This window comes from Lingula anatina, chromosome 2, assembly GCF_051362555.1.
Source record: "Lingula anatina isolate TDL-2025a chromosome 2, LinAna3.0, whole genome shotgun sequence".
NCBI lineage: Eukaryota > Metazoa > Brachiopoda > Lingulata > Lingulida > Lingulidae > Lingula > Lingula anatina.
Genome location: NC_141768.1, coordinates 2,061,599 through 2,087,742, shown reverse-complemented (window position 1 = coordinate 2,087,742; position 26,144 = coordinate 2,061,599). Strand labels below are relative to the sequence as shown.

Here is a 26,144-nt window from a genome sequence, read left to right as displayed (position 1 = left end):
AGGACAATTTGATTGTTGTATTTACTACATGTAGATCAACTGGAATAACTTTGCGGATTATGTTTATATATCATGGTAAAATGATATTTAATCGTTTTCTAAATAGGATTTTCTCTCCAAATCTAATTATCTTTAGTCATTAGGGATATATTATTATTTCATACATGACAAATATACATTGCTTTGAACTAGCTAGCCACTGTTTGTAGAACTGGGATTTTAGAATAAAATTAAAGGTAAAATACTTGTGCATTTTGATTGAGCTAGACCTTTAAAATTTTCTTACAGTGGAAAAAAAAAAACAGACTGGAAATCCCCACCACTGAAGAAAAGAATTATATGAGCCATTCTTTTGAATATTGGTCTATTATCGTGTGTAACTGGAGGCCCTTGGAGACCCCATTGAGTCAGCTAGACTTACGTTCACAAGGTCCAGTGACCACAAACTGACCACAAGATGACCTCATTCATCACTGACTGACCTCTGCCTCACTTCGGCACACTGCAAAAGATTAGTCAGCTTGTTGGGATTTCCTCTACTATCGCTTTCTCTCTTTCTTTCTCTCTCTTTCTCTTATCTTTTTGAGGGGGAGGGGATTGGAAATTTCTATAAGATTTATGATTTTCAGAGCTTAATAAAAGTGGTGATGATGAACCAATGGAAGAAAAATCCTGCTGCTCACATGCTGATTATGATTTTGTTGTTTTGTACAGGTATATATAGCTCCATATAATCTATAGAGGAGGAAAAATAAATCCACCTGTCAACCATAAGAAATGGCATTATAGAAATATTTGATGCAGAGCTGCTGCCACCAGTTTTAAAAGCGGGGTTCTTTTTCGAGAAAAAAGGAACTTAAACTAATAATATTCAACCCCTTACTTAATTAGTTATAGAATAATTCAAAGTGGATATCTATCCACAAGGAGGTTCATTCAAACCCTAGAGACACCTCCCCCTCCCCCCCCCAAACACATACACAAACGTGGGTCTAATATCGTACTATATGTGTAAATACTGAATGCTTGTGTTGTTTAGTTTCCTTATCAGATTAAAGGAATAGTGACACATATTTTTGAAGTTCAGTAAAGGAGTGACTATACAAAGGTTTGTGGAATTTACCATGCAATTAAACTTGAGGCAAAGAGAACAACTAGCTTGTTTTTTTACGTAAGAGAAGCATGGTCCATCCCCTATGCTGAATCACCAAAATGTCTCCTGGACAAATTTCTTATAATTCGTTTTTAATTTTTCATCTAATTTTTGGTTTTAAGAAATGTCCAGTTATATGTTTCCACTATATGGAGTATCATATGATAGTATGACTATGGGTGCTTTCCCAGAGATTTAGATTGATCTAAAGATTAAGTTTTAGATCCACCTAACTCCCTGGGGCTTCACTCTAAATTGCAGTCAGCCGAGCGGGCACCATAGTTAATTACCCCCTTACAGCTTTTAGTAGGCGGGACAGACGCTTAAGCCGGCCAAGCTGACAGTAATCTAGTGAGACTTCCCACAGGGATAGATCGATCTAAAAATCTATGGAAAAGGGGTGTAAAACATGTACTCAATAATGTAATGAACCTTTTACATATGCCTATGATGAATGTCCTAAACTTATATAATTTTGAACGCTTAATTCAAGCGTGGGCTCGAAATAGGACATTACGTTTTCGTCTAACTTAGTGGATAACGCAATCCAAAGATTCCCCGGTTCGTGTCAGATTTACGTAAGTCGCGCAAAGAAAACCCAAGTCCACATAATGACCAGTTAAACGATTTATTCGTTGACGCTAAGTAACTACATGATATTCTAAGTGAAGCCTCCAACTCTTAACCCGCCAGCTGCGTACTCCGTCGCTTCCAACCTCCTCCTCCGCTGCTTCCTTCTACATGTCCCCAGTCTATCTCCCTCTCCAATTCTCATCACTTACTTTAAATACCATTTTGTTATCTTTACATGGATCCAGTGCTGCACTAGTATGAGATGTACGTCAAACATAATTACCTTTAATTGTATAATTGATTTCTTTACTTCGGCGTCATACATAGAGACCGCCGCATTACTCAAAAGCTATTGCACTATAACACATTACGTCATATTACTTCGTACGATCTTTATGTCGGTCCCGACATATTTTGTAATGAACCTTTTACATATGCCTATGATGAATGTCCTAAACTTATATAATTTTGAACGCTTAATTCAAGCGTGGGCTCGAAATAGGACATTACGTTTTCGTCTAACTTAGTGGATAACGCAATCCAAAGATTCCCCGGTTCGTGTCAGATTTACGTAAGTCGCGCAAAGAAAACCCAAGTCCACATAATGACCAGTTAAACGATTTATTCGTTGACGCTAAGTAACTACATGATATTCTAAGTGAAGCCTCCAACTCTTAACCCGCCAGCTGCGTACTCCGTCGCTTCCAACCTCCTCCTCCGCTGCTTCCTTCTACATGTCCCCAGTCTATCTCCCTCTCCAATTCTCATCACTTACTTTAAATACCATTTTGTTATCTTTACATGGATCCAGTGCTGCACTAGTATGAGATGTACGTCAAACATAATTACCTTTAATTGTATAATTGATTTCTTTACTTCGGCGTCATACATAGAGACCGCCGCATTACTCAAAAGCTATTGCACTATAACACATTACGTCATATTACTTCGTACGATCTTTATGTCGGTCCCGACATATTCCTTCCATTTTTTCCAGAAAAAAAAAAACTTTTTTTTTTTTATTCATGTTGGAGACTTTCACTCTAATAATATTTACAATATTTACAAAGATACGAAAATTACACATTTAATTACGTTTAAGTGTACGCCCGGGGGAAAACCAGAGATAAAACCCTTTAACTTATATCTTTCTTTATCAATTTAGGGAAAAATAGCTCTGGAAACCGGGCAGCTGAGCGTCTTATAATCAAAGTCTTTTCACATGGAGATAACAGTATTTTAGAGTCTTTTAACACATTAAATTATTAAAAGTCTTTATCGTCGAACACGTTAACGGCAGGGCGAAGTGCACATCGTGGCGACGGCGGTGTCCACCATTCAGCTGTCGAGTTGCTTGCTTTCACTGATGCAGGTCAATGTACTCAGACTCAGCTACGGACACAGGGCAGGCGGGAGGCGTTGTCACAATCCAGTCACCTGAGAGTCGAGGACACAGTCACGGCGATGCGCAGACCATTTTAGCTCCACCTAAAATGAGATACAAAGAAAAATAAACTTTCTTCGTTAACCTTTTTCTTTCTTATTATTCTGAAACTGCGCTACTTACGCTTTATTCGTACTAATGCTGAACAGAAAACTGGCAACAGATCTCACAAAATCAAGAAGAATCCCGTTAAGACCCGGGAGACGGACCCTTTTCTCCCAAGTCCCCTCCTATAGGCACGTCCAGCAGGCCAAAGAAAGTTTGCTGAGAATCCCCAAGATAATGGAAGCTATTTAAGCTGCTCTCCAATCTCTGACGTCATTGTACCATATTCTTTTTTAAATCGCATTAAAATATAAATTCACTTTGGATATAACCATTTTATCCAGGAAAAATATCCCTTAACGAGCTCGCCTTAGAATTATTCTTTAAAAATAATTAACTTCAGTGCTAACAAAATGAGGAAAAACACCACTTATTTTACAATTAATATGAATTTCGACATTGAACACCTGTCCTGTCTATTCAATCATGGCTGGCTACTCAAGATAACAGTAAAAAAAAAAAATAAATAAATATAATCTACCCAGTTCCAACAGAACACCCGTTCTGTTACCTAACCCTTCCTTGGGCAGGCCTCAACATAAAATCCCTGGTCTCAAATACCAGTTTCACCACTCCAACCCGGAGCATGGTGTCCTTAAAATAAAATGTCCGGTCTGACTTTCTACCTAGCAACCAAGGACGCGTAGCTTTCCCACTAGCTCACTTACTAGCTCATTCGTTTTCAGTTTGCTAGGGCCTGACTGTACATTGAGCTGAGCGCGGCTGCTTTTCGTAAGTCTTACTGCCCTCTGCGACCCAACCGGCCGGTGACCCAGTCGATAGCGATCACTCAATCCCGTAGAGCTAACCAGGCTCCCAGGGAGCAACCGACGGTCTTATCCCGCCCCACTGCCATGAGTTATTGGAACTTTGACCGTTTTCACCAGCCTTGCCTGTTCACCACCGTGTTGGAAACGCATCAACCACGCATGGCTAGGTGAGGACTGTCGTCCCCGTACCACTCAGTGAACTCGTTAACACTGAGCCGACTAGACGGTACCACAGTATCCTGTTAATTCAGGATTTGAGACACAGTGGGCCTTCTGTCTCTCTCCCACAGCACTATAGATAATTTTTAATGTGCCCCTGGAGCCTTGCGACTCCACTGCCGCCTGTTACAGACAGCTTCGGGGAGCCTATCCCCCTCGCTATCTGACGATCTAAATTTTTCGACAAGCAGTCCTGATTGCGGCTTGAAACTTTCAGACCTTCCATCCACTCCATACCAGGAGTAAGATACCTTCTTAAATAAATAATAAAATATCTGGTGTTACTTGTATTTATCCATCTGCGGACCTAAATTGACAAGCAGCCCTAAAATCCTAGAAGCTAACCAGACTTCCACTCAGAACTTAGAGTAGGGTAACCTTTAAAAAAATAAAATACTGGGTTCCCATCCTCATCGAGGTAATATAAATTTGCCTGTTTCCATTCACCACGCCATATGAATCTATTTTCTTCATTAGCCCTCAAGATCTTTAATCAACCGCCAATTAGTCCCATAATTAAAAAGTCCTAAAGTACACCTATTGCGTTTGTCTGTCTACGCACGTGTCTTGTCCCGACCGGTTTTGTCCAATTTATTTCGCCGCCTTTTTCAATATCTCTGACGCATCACTACCTTTGATGTTACCTGTGTATTCAAATGTGCCCTTTGTTGCATAATTTACTGCCACGAATTCGTTTTTACCTAAAATCACCATATTCCGACGTTATCTCCGTCCATTAACTCGTTACCTCCGATCTTTATCTCGATCGGCGCAAATTTTGAAAACCTGAATTTCGTTATCTAGCCCTCTGCCTTTGTCAGCACTTGCTTGACTTCACCGGCAATTGTGATTGATAATTTCTTCACTCTTAAAGTTACCTTTCGTTATTTACATAATATAGTTTGAATACGTACGCTATTACCAAAACAATAAACGTAAACAAATACCACACGCAAAGGAACCTATTCTACAACGCAGGATTCTCCCTTATCGCTAAATATCCATATGATCGACAAAGCAACAATAACCCGAACACATGCTATCTTACAACATCATTAACACGAAAACACGACAAATACACCAACGTCGCAAAACTCGTCGTTCTCGTTTACGCAGATCGACGATCTCCTTCCTATACCGAAAATGTATTAACCTTCTTGTTCCTATCACGTATCACCTGTGAAAATTTTCTTACCGACAAATACGTTTTCCGTGCACTAACGATCTCTAGTTTCTTTTGAAAACTATGTAACCTGCCCATATACCTAACACGTACTTTTAATACGCGACCCGACATCGAAAATGTTTGAGATTCCCGTATAAGATCGACTATATAAACTACAGAAAAGCCATAAAGTCCCTCTCTACCGACCATGAAAATTTACCTTAAATAAGCAAGACTTTGAAACCAAAAATTGCACTCTGACGATCATAAAACAATTCACGTTAAATAATCAAATCTCTCCTATTTTTCACCGAATATGAAAACTTAATAAACCCTAACGTGATACCGCGGCAAGAAACGAACGAAAAGCCGCTGAATACTTAACCTCAAAATTTACACAGAATTTAGCAATTTACTAAATATCAGTTCTGACAATATAAATAAAATTCATACTTACCTCAACCGGTCCGGTGATACTGCCGGCCAGCCGATCTTCGTCGTGCGAAGTTTTACCTTTTTTCCTACACTTACCTTTCCTCCTGGCCATTTTGTGTTTGAATCGAATCTTCTTTGGGCGCATTTTAACGTAAACTGGCGAGGGTCGCCAAATATGTAATGAACCTTTTACATATGCCTATGATGAATGTCCTAAACTTATATAATTTTGAACGCTTAATTCAAGCGTGGGCTCGAAATAGGACATTACGTTTTCGTCTAACTTAGTGGATAACGCAATCCAAAGATTCCCCGGTTCGTGTCAGATTTACGTAAGTCGCGCAAAGAAAACCCAAGTCCACATAATGACCAGTTAAACGATTTATTCGTTGACGCTAAGTAACTACATGATATTCTAAGTGAAGCCTCCAACTCTTAACCCGCCAGCTGCGTACTCCGTCGCTTCCAACCTCCTCCTCCGCTGCTTCCTTCTACATGTCCCCAGTCTATCTCCCTCTCCAATTCTCATCACTTACTTTAAATACCATTTTGTTATCTTTACATGGATCCAGTGCTGCACTAGTATGAGATGTACGTCAAACATAATTACCTTTAATTGTATAATTGATTTCTTTACTTCGGCGTCATACATAGAGACCGCCGCATTACTCAAAAGCTATTGCACTATAACACATTACGTCATATTACTTCGTACGATCTTTATGTCGGTCCCGACAATAAGCATTAGCCTATGATATTTTATTAAAGATGTTGGTTGAAGATGAGGATAAATAAATAAATAAATAAATAAATAAATAAATAAATAAATAAAAATAGCCTGCAAATGGTTTACAAAAAGTATTTATTTTAAAGAAATGTCTGAGAAAAAAAACTCTTATAGAGATTAGTCTTTGGATACTGGTAGACCCCCTTCACAGTGTCAACTTTAACTCTTATCAGATACCTACTGAAATAAATATACAGGTGTCTACTGGTTTGGGGTTCAACATCTAGCCTAGATTACCTGTACACTGCAGTATCTTGAATATTCGTTTTTTTTCATCTGGGGTAGATATATGTGGCTATTTTCTCATTTCAAATAGTTTGAAGAAGGAAAAAAAAAACGGTTTTCTTGCATTTGAAACGTATCTGCAGGCGAATGAGTTGAATCACTTTAACCTAAAAAGATGGAGGTGTTATCTAGAATTCAAATTTGTGGTACAAAAACAATTTACTAGGGCATCAAACCAGCAACTGATAAAAAAATTTACAGAGAGGTACTTGACACACTTCAGGGTGTATAATTCTATTGTTTCTCCACCATCATAACTGGGTTTACGGATAAGTGTCCACTCCAATAAAGTGGTTGTTAAAGTGCTTAGGATAAATCTGTTTATTTACCTGTTATGAAATTTAGAAATAAAAAAGTTTTAAAAGTGCTCTTTGCTGTTCAAACACACATATCCACACATTTGTACACACACACACACACACACACACACACACAATAACGTGGCTTTTTAAAATATATTTCTAGGCATTCTGCAAAATAGTTCTTGTTTTGGACAAGTAACAAAAGAAATTTAGTTAAGTAAATTTTTGAATTAAATACACACATATAAACCTTGAGTATATGATTGAAACTGCAAAAAATTGTATACGCCATTATGCTTATTACTTCTGGATAATCTGTCAATTACATATTTTACTGTAGTCATCTTATTTTTGTTGATATAAAAATGAAAGCTGCATTATTGTTCCCAGCCCTTTTTTTGTTAGTTAAGAGGTGTTTTATGATTTATTATATACATGCCTGCCTTGTTGAAGTTGTACTGTAATTGTGATTGACAATGTATGATATTAGTCATATTTCTATATATGTCTAAATATCTTGCAAAGCTACTTGTCTTTCCCAATTGGTACCTTAGGAACATAAAACTAATTATCCAAAATACAATCTCTATGAACTTAAATCGATACATTTAGATTTATCAGTGAAAAGCTACTTATATCAGTCGGGTTCTAATGTGTACCTGGCGCTGTTGTCTCTTATTGCACTTAACACTGTGTAAAAAAAAAATATGGCATAAATTTGCCATTTGTTGAGTAAGTTTATCAGGAAATGGTGAATATGGAAGTCACATAAGAGCTCTTAAAAGTTGACAAGGAAGTTAAGTATCAAAAATTTTGTCAAAATTTTTACATTTGTACTTGGCAGGCTTTTGACAAGCTTTTGTAAGGCCAAAATAAGTTGCTACATAATACTACAAGTGGAATTATCAATAACAGTGACATCTCCAACCCCAGTAAAAAATTAATTATGAATACTGAAATATCTGTTGAGAGCACGTTTTTATTTTGACTTCATGAAAATTTTTAATAAATTTAATAATTTTGTTGTCTGGCATCTTTTAAGACATATTTGATTTGGATGAAAATTTGTTTGAAATATTTAGTTATAAATGAGGAATGTCATATTGAAGCATTGGATAAACAGCTATGCGGGATTATTGATCTGATAGCTAATAAAAAAGACAGCACAATCCTCTGTTGTGATAATATCGTATTAGATCCAATTTGTTAAAACGCGAACCAGGAAGTTTGGAAGTTTTCCCTCAGTAGTTAAGCAGCTATCATTGTTGACAGTAACAAGTTCCATCCTGAAGTGTGTTCATATTATTATTATTATTATTATTATTATTATGACATGGAGGGAGCTGAAGTTTGACCATTGAAACATGCGTACATAGGAATATGTGGAGGACATGTGTTTCTTTGATAATCTTACTGCATGTGGAAATTATCAGGGGATTGTGTAGATCAATCAGTGCATAGAACTTCCTAGTTGAGATATTAGAGTATGTGACACAGATGCCATTTTACAGTGATGTGATTCAACATGTAACTACTATTCAGTAGTACATTGTACAGCAGAGACGTCTGTGTTAAAACGGTTTGTACATAAGTATAGTGACTTATGTTAAGAGCTGTGGAAAGCCTACACACTCAAGTTGGTGTAGGATAGATTTCTACAGACAATCGGGTCTTGGCTTACTCATGAATTTTTCTGGATCATGGGATTGTTTGTGGATTATTTTTCTCACTACTTCATTTCAATGGCATTGTGCCGTGGTTCAGTTCTATCTTGTTAAGTAGAGGAGTGTGTGGAAATGGCAGAAGAGGAGGATTATATGACAATCAAAGAATTGTACAAAGGTATAGTGCTTGGCATATCCCTAATGTTGTGATTGATTAATATTTGATCAATTTTTTTAGGGAAACAGTAACGAGATTATATATGTTATAAGTACATGTTACTGGCAACATGATCTGTACAAATAAGGAAATGCATATTTTCAGAAACACTAGTTCTTGGCTTGGATTCACCCCCCTGCCCACCCCCAATAGTATATCTTTAGTATAAGCACATAAACCATTAACTGTCAGTTGTCTATAGTATATTACTAGTAGTTTAATCAGACCTTACTTCTACTACATGCATGTACATGTATATTGACTGATGCTCTCTTCACTATATGTTAAAGCCTTAACACTTCACAGATATTATTATTATATTAATGTATTTAATTTTATATTGGGAAAAAAATGGATGCAGATTTGGTAAAGAGGGACAGGCATGTTAAAAGAGTATAATTCTTCAAAAAGTACTTTAAACTTTACCAAGGGAAGTCCCCTTGATAAACATGAATTGGAAGTGGTCTTGTCATGAATTTTGGGGAGAGGAGGGGGAGCTCATGAAAGATATAAATTCCAATGCTTTTCAACTTATATTCTGTTTTGCATATAGTCATTATACAGTTCTATTCTTGGTTTACCTACTTATTATGATGTAAAACCTTTTTTTTTTTGTGTAAATTAGTCTCTCAAATCTAAACTCTATCATATCTTCTCTTCCCCTCAAGGGATAAGGTGAAGCAACCAGGAAGTCTTCCCTCTACACTACACTTTTTGTACCAGTACTTACAATGGGGAATAGAAATGAATCTGTCAGTAACTATTTATAAATGGCATTTTGAATGATGGAAATATTTTTTGTAACTAGCGCCAGGTACAGACTCTGGTACATTTTAGGACTGTCACTATGTACATGCCTGAATCTGTCAGTAACTATTTACAAATGATATTTTGAATGATGGAAATCTTTTATCTTACTAAGCACCAGGTACAGACAGGAATATGTTTAAGAGTGTTACTCTGTATACATGCCTGATACCACATATCTCCTTTATTTTATTTTCCAGTCAGGAATATAAATTCAGTTATCAGACATAGAATAATTATAACTTTAAGTCACATGCACATTCCTGGGTATTTTTTTTTTTTTTTGGTCTATTTATAAATTGGAATTTACCATAAAGAAGATTTTTAAGACAGTAGTAAATACAGGATCACCTAAGAGACTAATTAAGCCAAATTATTACTATAAATATCCAAATATTTGAAGTGAAGTGTTTAAGTCCCAGATTAAAACAAAACTTTTAATTTGTGTTTTTGAGCACAACTTGTCTTGCAAGTATTTGTTGGCGAGTATTTTTTTTTTTTTTTTTTTTTTTTTGTGTACATTGTAGTGCTTGTGTATGTGTGTTCAATTATGTAGTGTTTTGTTTACATGTGTATTATGTATATAAGTATGCATATGCATTTTTATAGTGTGTGAATGTATATAGGTATTGGAAGGCATTTCTTACCACCACTGATGTACAGGGGCAGATCCAGTGGGGAGTCTGCAATTGCGAGGCCAAACCCCCCCCCCCCCCCCTTTTGGTGTGGGCCTCGGGGGCTGCTGAAGGGCCAAAAAAAAAAATGTTTTTTTAGAGGCACATTGGTGCCATTTGGTACAGTTTAGAACTATGATTCAACTAGTCAAAATTCTAATTTGAAGAGGGGGGCCTTTGGTGTGATTTTTTTCAGAAATTGAAGGGGGTTCAGGACCCCCCTGACACCTCCCCTAAATCTGCCACTGCACTCTATCACATACTGGTATCAGCAGAAGCTGGTTAATCTACTATATTATAATTTTTTTGTACTTTGACCTCAGCCTATATATTTATAATGTATAAACACCAGGACAGGTATTATATTGCCATGCTGATGACTTCAGGTGAGTCAATATCTTCCTGATAACATACTGAACATGATTTGATGGACACATCTTGCCACCGATCTCAGTTAGTCATAACCTCCAACAGGAGTATGTTATTTTAATGTACTGCAGAATTATGTGTATGAGAAAGTATGCAGATTTTATGGATAATTTTGTAGACCACAGCGACAAGAGAAATTGACTACAGAAGCATGATTTATACTGGTGGGGTGCACATGGAATGTTATTTTTGTAATTAAACGTGCCACTTAGATGGGAAAGTAAGGGCAAATAGATTCTTTTCTGAAAATAGCTGTTGTTGAAATAGAAAATGAGGTTTAAAATGGATAAGAAGCTAAGGTAATGTGCCATGAATTTCGAACAGTAGAAAATAATTAAATTTGGGAAAAGATCGTTCTGGCCGAAATTCATGAAATGGAGGTGCTCAGAACTTCTGAAAGTTCGAATTTCATGGAATTCTGTCAATTTTGACCGGAAGTTGTCTGTTCGTCGCTAGGCCTTCTGTTATCTTCTCCCGTTGATCTATTTAGAGTTACCATAATGTATGATATGTGAGTGTCGGTAATTGCGACCAAAGGTATACACGTACTTTCACCCGATCACTGTGTATAGCCCATAGATAGAGCAGTACTGTTGTCTAGGGCCGCAAAACAGCATCGTTATCAGTAGTGTCATTTTTCAAAAGCAATTCTGGCAGCCAGAAACTAGTGTCGTTTTTCAAAAACGATCCTGGCGCTCAGAATGGGAGTGGACGGAGGGAGAGACGGCCGACGATTAACGTCTGCCACGGCCAGATAACCTTTACTATGGAAGCTTAGTGTTACCGTTGCTCCTTTCCGTGCACTGAAACCGAGACGACAGCCGATCAGTGTCTATGGCGCACGTGCAGGTAGCCTTCATCTGCGATAAGTGTCTTCCGCGACCAGGTTCGTTGCCTTTACCGTTAAAGTCGGGCGGAGCTTTACGAGCGAATGCGTCCTCATCTCGCCGTTCGCGGGTCGGTGTCTCCGACACATACGTAGCCTTCCCTGCAGAAGCCGGCCTCGGCACCACGGCCTCTCCTCCGTGCGGGGAGGCCACTACGACCGCAGATCGGCCAAGATGACCGCTGATTGTTGTCTGCGATCAAATATACTAGGTTTGGGGGGGGGGGTGCAGGGCCGTTTTTTTTTTTTTTTCGCTCAGGCAACCAAATCTTAACCAGCAGCAGCAACTGATTTCCTGGCGCATAGTTGCGTCAATGTACGCATTTGAAAAGCGTGTACGTTTTGTCATTGAAACCATCTTCAAACAAACGCGAGAGATAGGTAGCATATACATACATGTATCTCTCAGTTTTAGAACAGTTTTAGAACAGACAGGGAATAAAAAAAAAATTATGATTTGACGACTCAAATAAAACTGAAAGGTATGATAACTTGTAAACTCTAGATAAAATTCGTGAAGATTGGTCTTGTATTTAGATGTTAGTAATGGAATTATTATCTGTCTGACAGTGGGAAGGTCAAAGGTCAGATTTGATAGACTTTTTCAGACATTTCGCTGAAATAAAATGTATGCCATGCTTAATGGGTGTATGGCGCTACATAATATGCATGGATACTCAGGTAGTAGGGAACATCAACATTAGCATTCTGTTTTAATATTTGTTAATGCCTTCCTTTTGGGAGGCGTGTGACTGCAGTCTCCAGTTTGTTTACACTTGTAAGTAATGTACTAATGGCTGTGTGATGCTTTGCATTACTCTCTCCAACAGTATGCTAGTATTTCATTTTACAGACTTTCAAAAAAATGTCCAAAATATTCGTTAAAATTCACTGATGCCAGTAGAAAAATATGAATATTTATTAGTAAAAAAAGCCATTGATGTCAAATATCAAAATTACGTAAATTGATTCTGGTTGGATTTCTTGTTCAGTATAAGTGGTTACTGTACTTTAGTAGGTGATATCTACCCACAATAATTGGTGCCACTTGGTGACGTTCCCTTTGCTTAAATTTTTTTTCCATATTGATTTGAAAATGGCTTTGAAGTAATCAGATAACTAGGAGGTGATTAAGTCTTGATGTTTTGCTGAAAACTTACATGTATGATAATTGATTATATCTATATTCCCATTCACTGGTTAAACTAAATGGGGTAAACACTTATCAGCTGTTAGTCTACAATGAGAATAATTTGTGGCTATGTGTGAGTAAGAGGAGGCAAATCAAATCATGCCATCAAATTATTGGCGTGCAGTTTGCCTATCATCATGGCACGCCACGTAGTTGGGTAAAATGTAAGCAGAAGTTAAAGTGTACTTGTATTATGGCTGCCGCACAGATGCAGGATAGAGTTCTTCAGAAATGGAGTATCCTTCGTTCTGCTCTCAGGTTTCTGTTTGGACTACAGCATGGATGGGTTTCAAGGAAAACAATTAGGAGGAAAAAGGAAAATCTGTTTGGTAGTTCAGTTCTTTGTGGAGTTTGCAAGTGTGATCAGTGCACAGCTTCTTTTCTGCTATCAAAAACACATTTTTTACAGAATATACTGTCTCCTCTTTTCAACTGCAGTGGTGAAGGGGAAGTCTTTTTAGTTTCCAGGAAAATGGATGAATTTTTAAAGAATTTTATTCTTTTGTGATATAAAGTAGATGATTTGAAGTTAAAATTGATGCCAGTTGCTATCTCAGCTAATTAAGACATATTACATTTTTCAGATATGGCGTATGATATAGCGCTGATATATGCTTATGATGCACAGCAATGGGTAGATTTCATACAAAGTCTGTTGGAGGGTATAGATGCTGACATGAAGTCTAAGATCTACAGTGCCTCGCTGGACGAGCTGACCCCTCCACTGCACCCCAAACTAGTCAGCAGCATTGCACAAGCAAAGGCCCAGGTGTTCATACTATCCCCACAGACTTTGCAGTTCCTAGAGGAAACCCCACTGGATGATTTTGAAAGTTTGTTTCAGAATCCACACAAGGGGATTGCAGTGTATTTAGGTGTAGATCAGGATGACGTTAAAGACTGTCACGCAGAAAAAATTCCAAGTTTTTCTCATTGGACAAAAGTGTATGAGGTTGGAGAAACACCATGTGATGTCAAGAAAAATTTGTTGGCAAAAGTCATTGAAACAGTAGATGCCCAGAATTGTGAAAACTATGAAAATGTGGCTGAAAATACGCCTCAAAGCATGCCTGATTCTTCTTATATGGACATGACTGTTCACAGCGGACGGTTAACTCCTGATGAAGGAAAAACACATACTGAAGTTGACAAGCAGCATGTAGATGAGGACGCTTTGTATTTTGAGATGGGTAACACAACAGTCTCTGATGAGGCCCCCCTGTATTTAGAAATGCAGTCCCCCAGAAGTACAGCAAAACCACCTGCAAATCAAAGTGCAGAGACCAGCCGGCCAAAAAGGTCAATGGAAAAGAAATCCAAAAGAAAAAAGTCTGACTCTGGAAAAGCACAATTTAGGATATACCCCAAACAGCTGAACTTTCAGGTACTAGTATAGGGGTTTCAAGATTTGATTATAATAAAAAGACTTTCTTAGAGCAAATTGATTAGATATCATGGTCAACTCTTATGAAAAGTACTGTACTTGACAGTCTGTGTTCTCTTTTTTCATTTCCTACAGTTTTAATTTACTGGTTACCTCAACACAATCATTGTAACTAAAAACACAGATCAGTTTATAATTGTATATTTTTAATTTTCAAAACCTGAAAAAAAAATTTTTTTTAGAACAAAGACGACATCATTGCCACATTCCACAGTCAGCCCAGCAATCCCAAAGTTTACATTCAGTATCCTGATAGAAGAGAAGAAATTCAGAAGAAGAAGATCAATGTGCTGACATACAAGATCATACTTCCAGGTAATTAAAACTGTTGAATTACCTGTAACTTATTAGACTTATAAGGTGTGAAAATGATAAGTTCTGTGAGAATGAGTTTCTGGCTCACATTTACAATTATAATTTCAGATACATTCAGAACTTTATATAGAAAAGATAATAATCAGTTTGTATTGATATAATACCAGTACAGCCCTGTACCCAACTGTAAGATGTGACTTGTTTTGAAGAGAATTAGATACAGGCAGTCATGTTGGTCATACTGCCACAGATACAATGTAAAATGTATCTTTAAAGCTTTAAAATTTTCTTTTATACTCTATGAAGTTTTATATATTTTATATATATTTATTTTATATATTATTATATATTTTTTCTTTTTTGTTGTGTAATTTAATTTTTGATTGTTTTTTATTGATCTTTTCAAGGTGGTTTTGTAGGTAAATAGATAAATAAATAAATAATTTAGATGTAACACCTGAAAAAAATATCCTTGGCTGCTGGTGACAGTGGTACCAATCCTTTATTTCAGATGATGTCCAATCAGGGACTATCAACTTTGCCATTTATGATGAAGGCAAATGCCTGGGTATACAGGGTGTGGACTTCTTGACCCAGTTAGATGAGCTGACCGCCCTCTTACAAGTAACCCTAACCCCTCTGTCCCTCCTGAGCAGTGCTCTGGGTGTGGACAGTGCTAACACTGAGGCAGTTGACCAGGCACTGTCTGAAATGTTTCAAAAGGCTATGCCTGAGCAGGGAATGCTAGGACTGTTCCAGTCTTATCGACAGCAGCAGGGTAAGGGATTGTGTTTGGTGAGACTGGTAGAGATAGTATTGTGTTGGTTGTTTCCTTGTGTTTTGGGACCCACCTCATTTTTTTTTTTTTCATGATAAAAAAAAACAAACAAAAAAAAAAAAAACAATTATCCGGATAATTTGGCTACTTATTGTTTTCAGGTATAAGAAAGATGCAAAAGTTTATACTAATGCCGACAGGTTTTTATGCTCCTTTCTGTAAATTTTTGGTGGGCACTTAGATTTTTAAACCAAAGGTTGAGTAAAAATTCACTTCATGATACCCTTGTACTACTAACAGCATGAATTTTATAGACAGTGAATATATATTCTTAATTTTCACATGAACAAAATAATATGTAATGTGAAATATATAAAATATCATGTGAATATCTAGACATGCATGCTTTTGGTTATCTTTATGCCTCCAAATGAATGAATGGAATTTATTTGATGGTATGATTTTTGTGTCCTTGTATGCCTTTACATATAAATGCTTATAAACTTTAAAAAATTTTAGACAACCTTCCGAAGTGAATCTGTGGGCTTTCATTAAGTGAAAGTTAGTACGTAGTAATTATTGGCATTTGAACAAACACCCAAAAACCAGGAAGTAGCTCAGCAAATAATTAGAGCGCCTATGTTTTGCATGTATAGTTACTGTAACAACAATAAACTGTTTCTTTAAACATGAGCTAAATGTCAGGGTTGCTGCCATTCCAATGTTTCCACTTGTTTACAAAAGATATGACATTTGCACTTACAACCCTAAAACCAGGAAGTTGTTCAGGAAAGGATTTCTAACAGGAATTGTTTTGCATGAAAAAAAATATGATAATACTTTCTTCAAAGGGAGACTAAAGGTCAGAGTCATGAATATACCTAGTATTTACATAAGCTTAGAAAATAATACCAAAAATACCAGGATAGCAGATATTTGATCAGATCTGAGTAGGGGATGAATCATTTCAATCATGAACAACTACTGTGATAAGTATGGATGTTTATTATGAAGACGTGATTTTTCATATGAAAATAGAAACTTAGTCTCCATTGAAATATTTGTGAGAAATGGATATGATCTAATTTCTTTTAATTAACTTGGAGCTCAATTTCAGAATATGAAAGGTTTATATATATTTGCTTGTATTTATAGTAATTCTTAATCAAAACTGATTATATTCAGTTCTTTGTTACTGTTACTGTTTATACATTTTGATACATTTAGAATGTGTAGTGCTTCAATTATTTAACATAATTTGACAACTGCACAATTATAAAACTAATACGTACTTCATTTTTAGAAGAGAAAAGCAGCAAAGAACTCCCAACCCTCATTCATTTCGCTGCCAAATTTGGACTCAAGGAGCTGTGCAACCTCCTTTTGAGTTGCCCGGGCGCGAGGGAGGCCTTCCACGTAGAGAATTGCGATGGCGACTATCCAAATTTGATAGCTGAGAAAGCAGGTCATGAAGAACTGGCTGAGTTGATGGAGGAGTTTATTGTGAGTATGGGATATGCTATAGTGTCACACCTAACGCAATGAGCCCTGTAATAATGTTGTGACATTGTGACAACCAGCACAACCGGCCATAACTCTTTTCATGTCCAGTGGTAGATTTAACTGGACTGGTCAACTTTGCGAGAACGATGACTTAATAGTCTCGATATTACATAAGGGAGACAACTAAACAGAGTCCCCATGTTTGACACTGTCAATTTAAGAATAGTTGAAGAATTTATGAATGGAAGTGCATGGAAATGGTACGATCATTTCATCCAGGAAAAATTATCCATTTTCCAGATACATATAATAATTTTGTAATCATTAAAAAAAATTCTGTGTATCATTTTGGTGCTTTTACTGCATGTATAGACTAGAATGATTAAGTAGTCTGCTTTTCAATTGTGTTGCCATCACTGAATAGGAATGATCTAATTTTAAGAATTTATAGCTTAAAAGATTCAGTATCTGTACAGAATTTATTTATCTAATATAATTTATTTCTTTAGAAAATATGATATGTATACAGTATTTTGAAAAGGCACAATTTTTCCTGGTTGAAATGATCGAGCCATTACCATAATTACATATTAGGACCTTTCAAAACGTACCGGTACAGTTAAATGTACCACTCAATGCAAAATATGCCTTAGTCAGTATAAGCAAACAGTGTCAAAACAGTTTCATATACAGATACCTTTACACCACTGTTCACATAACCAGAATCAAATACTGGATCTATATGCCAAAGTTCCATTTTTTGATATTTTCTAGTCAACTGAAGAAGTGGTTGATGACATATATATGACTATGCATGGTGGAAGACATATGTATGATGACATGAAGTACATAAGGGGTATGTATGGCTTAGCCACATGTACTTTCCATGCAGATTCACTTATTGGTATCTCTTATGTCTGTTGACACATGTACCAGAACTCTTTGTACTATTAACACTATTGGAATTTATTATTTTCCTTTGAAATTTGCATTCTTTTGTAACATCATAGTCATTGTATCAAACACACACTTGTTTAAATAAAGAAATATGGAATACATTATTTCAGGCAATGCTGGTTATGATCGCCCATTTCCTGTGGCTATTCCACTTGGTTCCCCAGAGGTGTACTCTGATGTCCCTGATGCCAGTGGCTCCCCTGTCATCCCAGGCTACATATCAATGAGAGGTGCTGACACATACTATAGAAATCATATCAGTTTATTTTGGCCTATTATATTGCTTAATAATGACATATCAGACCAGTAGCCAGCAATTTTAAAGAGGGGTCTCTCTCTCTCTCTCTTTTTTTTTTTTTTTTTTTTTTGGGGGGGGGGGGGGAAGTGGACCTTTTACCATGAAATCTTCATGAATCTAGATCAAATTTGTTCAAGAATGGACCTTTTCCCAGCAAAGCGGTGGTTCATTTGAACCCTCTTAGACACCCTTACTACAGGCCTGCATTTTTGATTACCTATTATTATTTTTCTTTGCAAGTACTGATCTATTGCTTTGACATGATACTGAGTACATCTTTGCACTCTTTGTGTTTGCTGTGTCTCTTCTTTGACTTTTATTTTATTCATTTAATGACTTGTTAGAGATATTCCAGTAAGTTGTATCTTCTGACATATTCACAGGACATTCACCTTCGAGTTCGCCCACCATGCCTCCTCCTTCCTCTCTGCCTCCTACTCTGGCAACAGTGGCGCCGCCTGCAGGTGACCCACCTCTGCTGCCACCTGGTTTGTATTTACAAGACTCTGCTTTTTTTTCACTGAAATGATAACTTACTAATACTAACAAATATATTTATATATTCATTAAGCATGTGTTTAATATTTTATTGTACTTACTAGGTAGTGGGTATTTGTGTTGCAGTTTAACAGTAACAGCTTTAAATGTGTTGGTAGCTGTAGCTCAAATCAGAAAGTGCTCTTTTACTCATTTAGGGCCATGCTCAGTTAAATCCCTACTAGTCTTAATGACATCATCAGATCACATGGGATCCCACCCCCACCCCCACCCCACCTGTCCTATAGAGACCATTGTTTAAAACCTATGTTAATGTGATCATTTTTTGATGCCAGTTGGATTAGTTACTCTGTTTAATGAGCATGGTTGAGAGAAGTAGTTGACATCATCTTTTTGAAATTTTAAATTATTTTGTATTATCAAGACAGAGGAAACATATCAGTGGCGACGGTTCATCTGCTTTGATTTAATGCATTGTAAATTTTTTAATTTTGATTTGGTTTTGATTTAATGAGAAAACAATAAATAAGTGATGTCACCTGCTCTTTCTCATCAAACTTTAGAAATGTATCTGAAGTGATGCATTGTTTGCTGCTAACATTGCTTTCTAGCTAGAGGTAAAGATAGACCATCCGAGCTCCCGGTTAATGTGCACAATGTAGAACCTACGCAGCTTGACTCTAATTCTGAGCCAAGTACTCCTTATGTAGAAGATGTGGTGGGGATCAAAACCCGTTCACAATCTCTTCCATATATACACACTCTGAAATTGGGGAAAAAGCAGACAAAATTTGATAAATTCAAAGCTAAATTTGGTGAGTTTTATTCATAAGTTTAGGCGCCTGAATTGGTTGAATTCTGCCAAGCAAATGAAGTGCTTGTCATTTTCTAGAAAAAAATATTTTGTTTTAAGGTTATCAAAACATTTTGATATTATTTCAATGATTTTTGGAAAATTATGAAATATGTTTAGTATCATATGCAGTAAAGAGCCAGGGTTTACCCCAGCAGGGATGGATAGAATATGGCATTGTGGTTATGATTTTACTACTATGAATTTTATTTTGCTCTTTTGTTATGCACAACTTTAACATTTTAAAATTACTGTAAGTTATAAAGTATAAAATGTGTGCTTGTGTGGAATATTATCCTTTGAGCAAGTTATCATGTATATATATATATATATAAACAAATATAATGGAATATACAAGCACCTGTTTAACTTAATTTTCCTACATGTTTACAGGAAGGCCAGGCTCTCTGAAGAGTCCAGACGTAGACTATGAGTATGCTGACACTCAGTTTGGAGCTGCCAGTAGTGCAACGCTTCCTATCATGTCAAAAATGGCGTCAGAGCCATCTGGTGGCATAATGGCTGTGCAACAAAGGAGAGGTGGGAGTGAACACAATTCACTGTTAAATCTAACACACTGTTACATTTAGCACACTGTTACATCTCACAACTGTCACATCTAATACACTGTCACATCTAACACACTGTCACATCTAACACACTGTCACATCTACAGCACTGTCACATCTATAACATTGTCAGGTCACACCTTCCCATTGACTGCTCGAAATATCACAGGGTGCTTTTCAACATTTTTGGAACAGACTAATAGTGCACCCTGTTGTCACAACTAACGCAATGCCATCCTGTTGTTCTTTAAGAATCATATCCAGGGTTTTATTATTATTATTATTATTATTATTATTATTATTGTTCAGGTCACACCTAACACAATTCCATCCTGTTGTAGGTCCAGTCTCTGTGGTCAGTCCAGAGTCCAACAGTCTCCAGCAACTGAAGGACATCCAGGAGGAGTTCAAGAGAGGCGACCTCAGCATGGAGGACGTGACGCTCCTGTTTGAAGACTGGAATAAGAGATACGCAAGTCCACCAAAATCCTTTAAGGAAAGAAAGGTAAAGTATATTATTATTATCATTATTACTATTTTTGTTAAGTTTAAGGTATTTGTGTTGTATCCTATCATATTCTGCTCGATCTACATGTATTGTATTCTCATGTGCTGTAGGGGTTAAATATTGACAAAATGAAATTTAATGAATTGCCATTAAAATCAGCTGATGGTGAAGTTATGATGGCTTGATGAAGTGTTGTATATACAGCATGTGCTGCTTGTTTCCATAGCCACCCCCAGTGAGTGGCAAAACTAAGAAACTTCAGTGGAATACAATAGCTGAGGACAGGATGACAGCTCACTGACATTTCAGTCAATTTGGTTAAACATTCTTCAGATCTCTTATCATGCTATTTTTTTCATATGACATACGTCTGTCTTTTATTAGGATATGTTGCAAGAATTCAAGAACCAAAATCAAAAAGCAATGGAAAAGTGTGATAAGACCAAGAAATCCATGTTTAATGTGTTTACTAAGAAGAAAAGCAAGCCGAGTCTCCCTACAATTGAAAAGTTAGCATCAGCATCAAGTCTAGAGGTATGATTCTATCTTCCTTTTTCTTTGACTATTTATAGAAATTATTTTTGAAAACCAATGTTGTGATAATGATATGGCATAATATTATTTCGTATCAATCTTTGCAGAATTGGCAATGTTTCTGTTACAGATCAGGAACATAACAAAGGTAGACATGCAGCAGAAGTTTACCAGAGGCCTGCAACAGGACCGAGTTAGCACATCCAGCAACAGCAGTAAGTTTGGATTGATTATGTATAGTTTTTGTGCTAATAAGTTAATGAAGCAAGTAAATGTGTTCAATTCAAATTGTTGTTTTTCTTTTTATCAAGAGCTTGTAAAATATGTGGGTATTACCTCCAATATTTCTGTGACTGTCAGTCACCATCATCAGGGAGTAAATGACTAGGGTCATTTCAAATGATTAGGGGCAATTGACCTGGATTCTCATTCCAGGTTAAATGACCCTAGTCATTTACTCCCTGATGATAGTGACTGACAGTCACAGAAATATTGGTGGTAATACCCACATATTTTACAAGCTCTTGATAAAAAGAAAAACAACAATTTGAATTGATACATACAGAGTTATTACCAAGTACAAATGATACAGTCATTGCTATCACCATGTATCAGCCAGTACTTCTCTACACAATTACAAAGCACAAATAAAAGATACAGACAAAAAAATATATTTTTGCAACTTTTATGTTCCCTTTTATAGTCTAACGGATTTGAAAGGTAAGTACATTTTAGAACAAGTTTAGCATGCCCCTACTCTGTAATCAATTGTGGCAGATGCTGAGTTTTCTTTTATGGTGTTGTTCAAGGACTGGATGTTTCCGTTATAGTTAACAGTGGCTTTTATAAAGCCAGCTCTTTCCTGTCTTTTGTCCCCTTCAGTGTTTCAATGAGAAGGCACTGGTCTTCTTTTTAGATTGATGATTTCTCCTATTGTTGCTTTTATTTTTCTACTACCAACCTTGCTGTTCTTTTGAGAACACCTGCTTATCTTTTCAATCTGTTATTAAACATTACATGTCCTATGTTGCAGTTTGGAGCATTTTTTTTTGTCCCAGTATCTGTTGTCTTGATGGCTGTCATTGAGTCACATTGTCCCAGTATCTGTTGTCTTGATGGCTGTCATTGAGTCACATTGTCCCAGTATCTGTTGTCTTGTGAGTCACATTGTCCCAGTATATGTTGTCTTGAGAGTCATATTGTCCCAGTATCGATTGTCTTGATGGCTGTCATTGAGTCACATTGTCCCAGTATCTGTTGTCTTGATGGCTGTCATTGAGTCACATTGTCCCAGTATCTGTTGTCTTGAGAGTCATATTGTCCCAGTATCGATTGTCTTGATGGCTGTCATTGAGTCACATTGTCCCAGTATCTGTTGTCTTGATGGCTGTCATTGAGTCACATTGTCCCAGTATATGTTGTCTTGATGACTGTCATTGAGTCACATTGTCCCAGTATCTGTTGTCTTGATGACTGTCATTGAGTCACATTGTCCCAGTATCTGTTGTCTTGATGGCTGTCATTGAGTCACATTGTCCCAGTATCTGTTGTCTTGATGGCTGTCATTGAGTCACATTGTCCCAGTTTCTGTTGTCTTGATGGCTTTCATTGAGTTACATTGTCCCAGTATCTGTTGTCTTGATGGCTGTCATTGAGTTACATTGTCCCAGTTTCTGTTGTCTTGATGGCTGTCATTGAGTCACATTGTCCCAGTTTGTTGTCTTGATGACTATCATTGAGTCACATTGTCCCAGTATCTGTTGTCTTGATGGCTGTCATTGAGTCACATTGTCCCAGTTTGTTGTCTTGATGACTATCATTGAGTCACATTGTCCCAGTTTGTTGTCTTGATGACTATCATTGAGTCACATTGTCCCAGTATCTGTTGTCTTGATGGCTGTCATTGAGTCACATTGTCCCAGTATCTGTTGTCTTGATGGCTTTCATTGAGTTACATTGTTCCAGTATCTGTTGTCTTGATGGCTGTCATTGAGTCACATTGTCCCAGTATCTGTTGTCTTGATGGCTGTCATTGAGTCACATTGTCCCAGTTTCTGTTGTCTTGATGGCTTTCATTGAGTTACATTGTCCCAGTATCTGTTGTCTTGATGGCTGTCATTGAGTTACATTGTCCCAGTTTCTGTTGTCTTGATGGCTGTCATTGAGTCACATTGTCCCAGTTTGTTGTCTTGATGACTATCATTGAGTCACATTGTCCCAGTATCTGTTGTCTTGATGGCTGTCATTGAGTCACATTGTCCCAGTTTCTGTTGTCTTGATGGCTGTCATTGAGTCACATTGTCCCAGTTTGTTGTCTTGATGACTATCATTGAGTCACATTGTCCCAGTATCTGTTGTCTTGATGGCTGTCATTGAGTCACATTGTCCCAGTATCTGTTGTCTTGATGGCTGTCATTGAGTCACTTTGTCCCAGTATCTGTTGTCTTGATGGCTGTCATTTAGTTACATTGTCCCAGTATCTTTTTCATAATAAAACAGATTTGATATTATAGAAATATTGAATGATGATTGAGGGCTTATGGTACAAAACCTTCCAGAAAAACATTCCAGTTATTGCCCCAAGAGAGAAATGTTTCCTTAACGAACTGCCAGTGAACTGGTATCAAATTTCTTTTTATGAAAGTAAGATTAAAATCTCCAAAATACCCAAATCAGTTATTTTTAATTGATAAATTTTCTTGTAACACAAAAATTTATAATCAGAACTTCTAGATGAGGCGCTGTGTCTTCCTATATGCTTCAGAACCTTGGGTAGGGGGATAGCCTGGCATGGTGTACATAAATGTAATGACTGTTGATAATCTAGTCAATTGTCAAGACTCCAGTATTATAGTGACACATAATGTTCTATTTTAGGTACTTCTTCCGACGACTCGCGCTCCAGTGTTCGTGACAGTGGCTCGTACAGTAGTGAAGAGGTACATGGCACAGATCCCCCAAGATGGGGTCACCCTTCTACTGAAAAAACTAGACTATCAGAGGTAGTTAACATTATTTGCACCTAACTTTTATAATTAATGTTAGAATAATTTTATTTTATTAATTTGAATATTCATGTTGACACGGTGCCTCATCTGACGGTCTGTAATTTAGACAAGTTACAAGTATGTCCCTGATCTAACCAGTTTATCTAATTGCGTTGGCCACAAATGGCTGATTGGCCACAAATAGGCCTTGTCTGAACACACACATTCACACTGTCACACAGAACACATTCACACCTAACGCAATATCATCTGGTTATGTGTAACAGTCTCCATTTCACCTAACTTTTATTATTGATATTATTATAATTTTATTTTATTAATTTAAATACTCATGTTAACACGGTGCCTCATCTGAAGGTCTGTTTAGACTAGTTACAAGTATGTCCCCGATCTAACCAGTCCATCTCATTAGACAAGCTGTTGGCTTTGAGTAGGCCTTGTCTGAACACACACATTCACACTGTCAAACCTAACACAATCATACCTAACAAAATCACAGCTAACACAACATCAGCTAGTTATGAACTGAAGAAAAGGTGTAAGTTAGTGTCCATTGTGAATTACACCCTAACTGTTAACAGATTTCCTTCATTATATAATGCAATTTATATTTATAATAATATGAAATTGCAGTATGTAAAGAAAATGATAAATATTTGTTGGAAACTGAAAGTACAGTTAATTTGAAATAGAAAATTGATAGAATGAATAAAATTAACAGTATGGACCTCTGATTTATCTCACAATAAATTTGTATATTGTAAGATTTATTCCCTCTTAATTAACAGAGTATTGGAGATCCAATGGCGCCAATCGAAGAGGAACAGTGTTCCCCCCAAGCTTCAGGGAAAGAAGCAAGTCACAGAGTAAGTTGGATAACAAACTTTTTAACACAAATACAACTTTGTCTAGATGTGCATTTTCAAATAAAATTATGGTCAGATGCTGGAAAAATGATTGCATGCTATCACCCCATGGGATGAAGGAGGTTAATAACAAAAATAGTGCTGAAATTTTGGGCAATTTTTAATTTAAGGTATTTGAAATGAAATTGAAAAGAAGGTATAAATGAAACATGAAGATGTATTTATAAATTAGTAAATATAATGATGAAAATATAATTGAAAAGAAAGAAAATTGGAACTAGAGTGTTTATAATTGCTTTGCTAACACTTTCAAAACCATGTGTGATATTAAATTAGTGAAAAATTTCATTGCATGCACATTTCTAATATTTATTCACCATTGCACTTCAGCAATCAGCTGAAAAGCTACAGAAATTGATGGAAACGGACATTTCCCTGCCCATTCCTCCTAGACCCCCCAAACCTGGAGTCAAATCCCCCATGCCCCCTCACATTCCCAAGAAACCTGCACCACCACCAAAAGATCTCAAACCTCAGCTACACACCCAATCAGACACCACTTCACCCCCGGTACCGGCTAGACCTACACCCTCACCACCCACAACTACGTCACTGTCACCAGAACAAGCACCGCCACCTCCTGCCAAGCCCCAAGTCAGGGCAAGAATGTCACCAACCCCCTTCACAACCACAAATCCTGCAGAGGGCAGCACAGTAGTTGAGCAGACGACAGGTGCTGTGAGGAGTCCTGCCTCACCTCGGAGACCTAGGGGTGGAGGCTACGATGATGTGAGTAGTAATACTGTTAAAGAAGTGAAAGAACCTTGCTCCATGTGAATACTATGAAAAAAGAAGCTATTTGTACATATAAATGATCAGATATGAAAGGATTCTGTGGCAAATAAT

General features: G+C 36.9%; 1 protein-coding gene across 8 annotated transcripts in view; it reads left to right on the top strand.

Moving 5' to 3' along the window:
- LOC106171529 (uncharacterized) overlaps window positions 1–26,144 on the top strand; it is a 31,802-nt gene that overhangs the window by 3,297 nt on the left and 2,361 nt on the right. For 2 of the 8 annotated variants that reach the window (XM_087006544.1, XM_087006541.1), the window contains exons 2-16: window positions 13,692–14,491; window positions 14,734–14,866; window positions 15,378–15,644; window positions 16,948–17,147; window positions 17,922–18,003; window positions 18,215–18,334; window positions 18,786–18,890; window positions 19,512–19,715; window positions 20,147–20,293; window positions 20,664–20,827; window positions 21,215–21,364; window positions 21,495–21,579; window positions 24,242–24,366; window positions 25,161–25,238; window positions 25,629–26,027. In XM_087006544.1, coding sequence (XP_086862670.1) covers window positions 13,694–14,491; window positions 14,734–14,866; window positions 15,378–15,644; window positions 16,948–17,147; window positions 17,922–18,003; window positions 18,215–18,334; window positions 18,786–18,890; window positions 19,512–19,715; window positions 20,147–20,293; window positions 20,664–20,827; window positions 21,215–21,364; window positions 21,495–21,579; window positions 24,242–24,366; window positions 25,161–25,238; window positions 25,629–26,027 — 3,057 coding nt within the window. In that variant the 5' untranslated portion in view covers window positions 13,692–13,693. Of the gene's footprint in view, window positions 1–8,528; window positions 9,081–10,833; window positions 11,194–12,167; window positions 13,437–13,691; window positions 14,492–14,733; window positions 14,867–15,377; window positions 15,645–16,947; window positions 17,148–17,921; window positions 18,004–18,214; window positions 18,335–18,785; window positions 18,891–19,511; window positions 19,716–20,146; window positions 20,294–20,663; window positions 20,828–21,214; window positions 21,365–21,494; window positions 21,580–24,241; window positions 24,367–25,160; window positions 25,239–25,628; window positions 26,028–26,144 lie in introns of those variants that run through there. The other 6 variants (XM_087006542.1, XM_087006543.1, XM_087006540.1 and 3 more) reach the window with 6 other exon arrangements.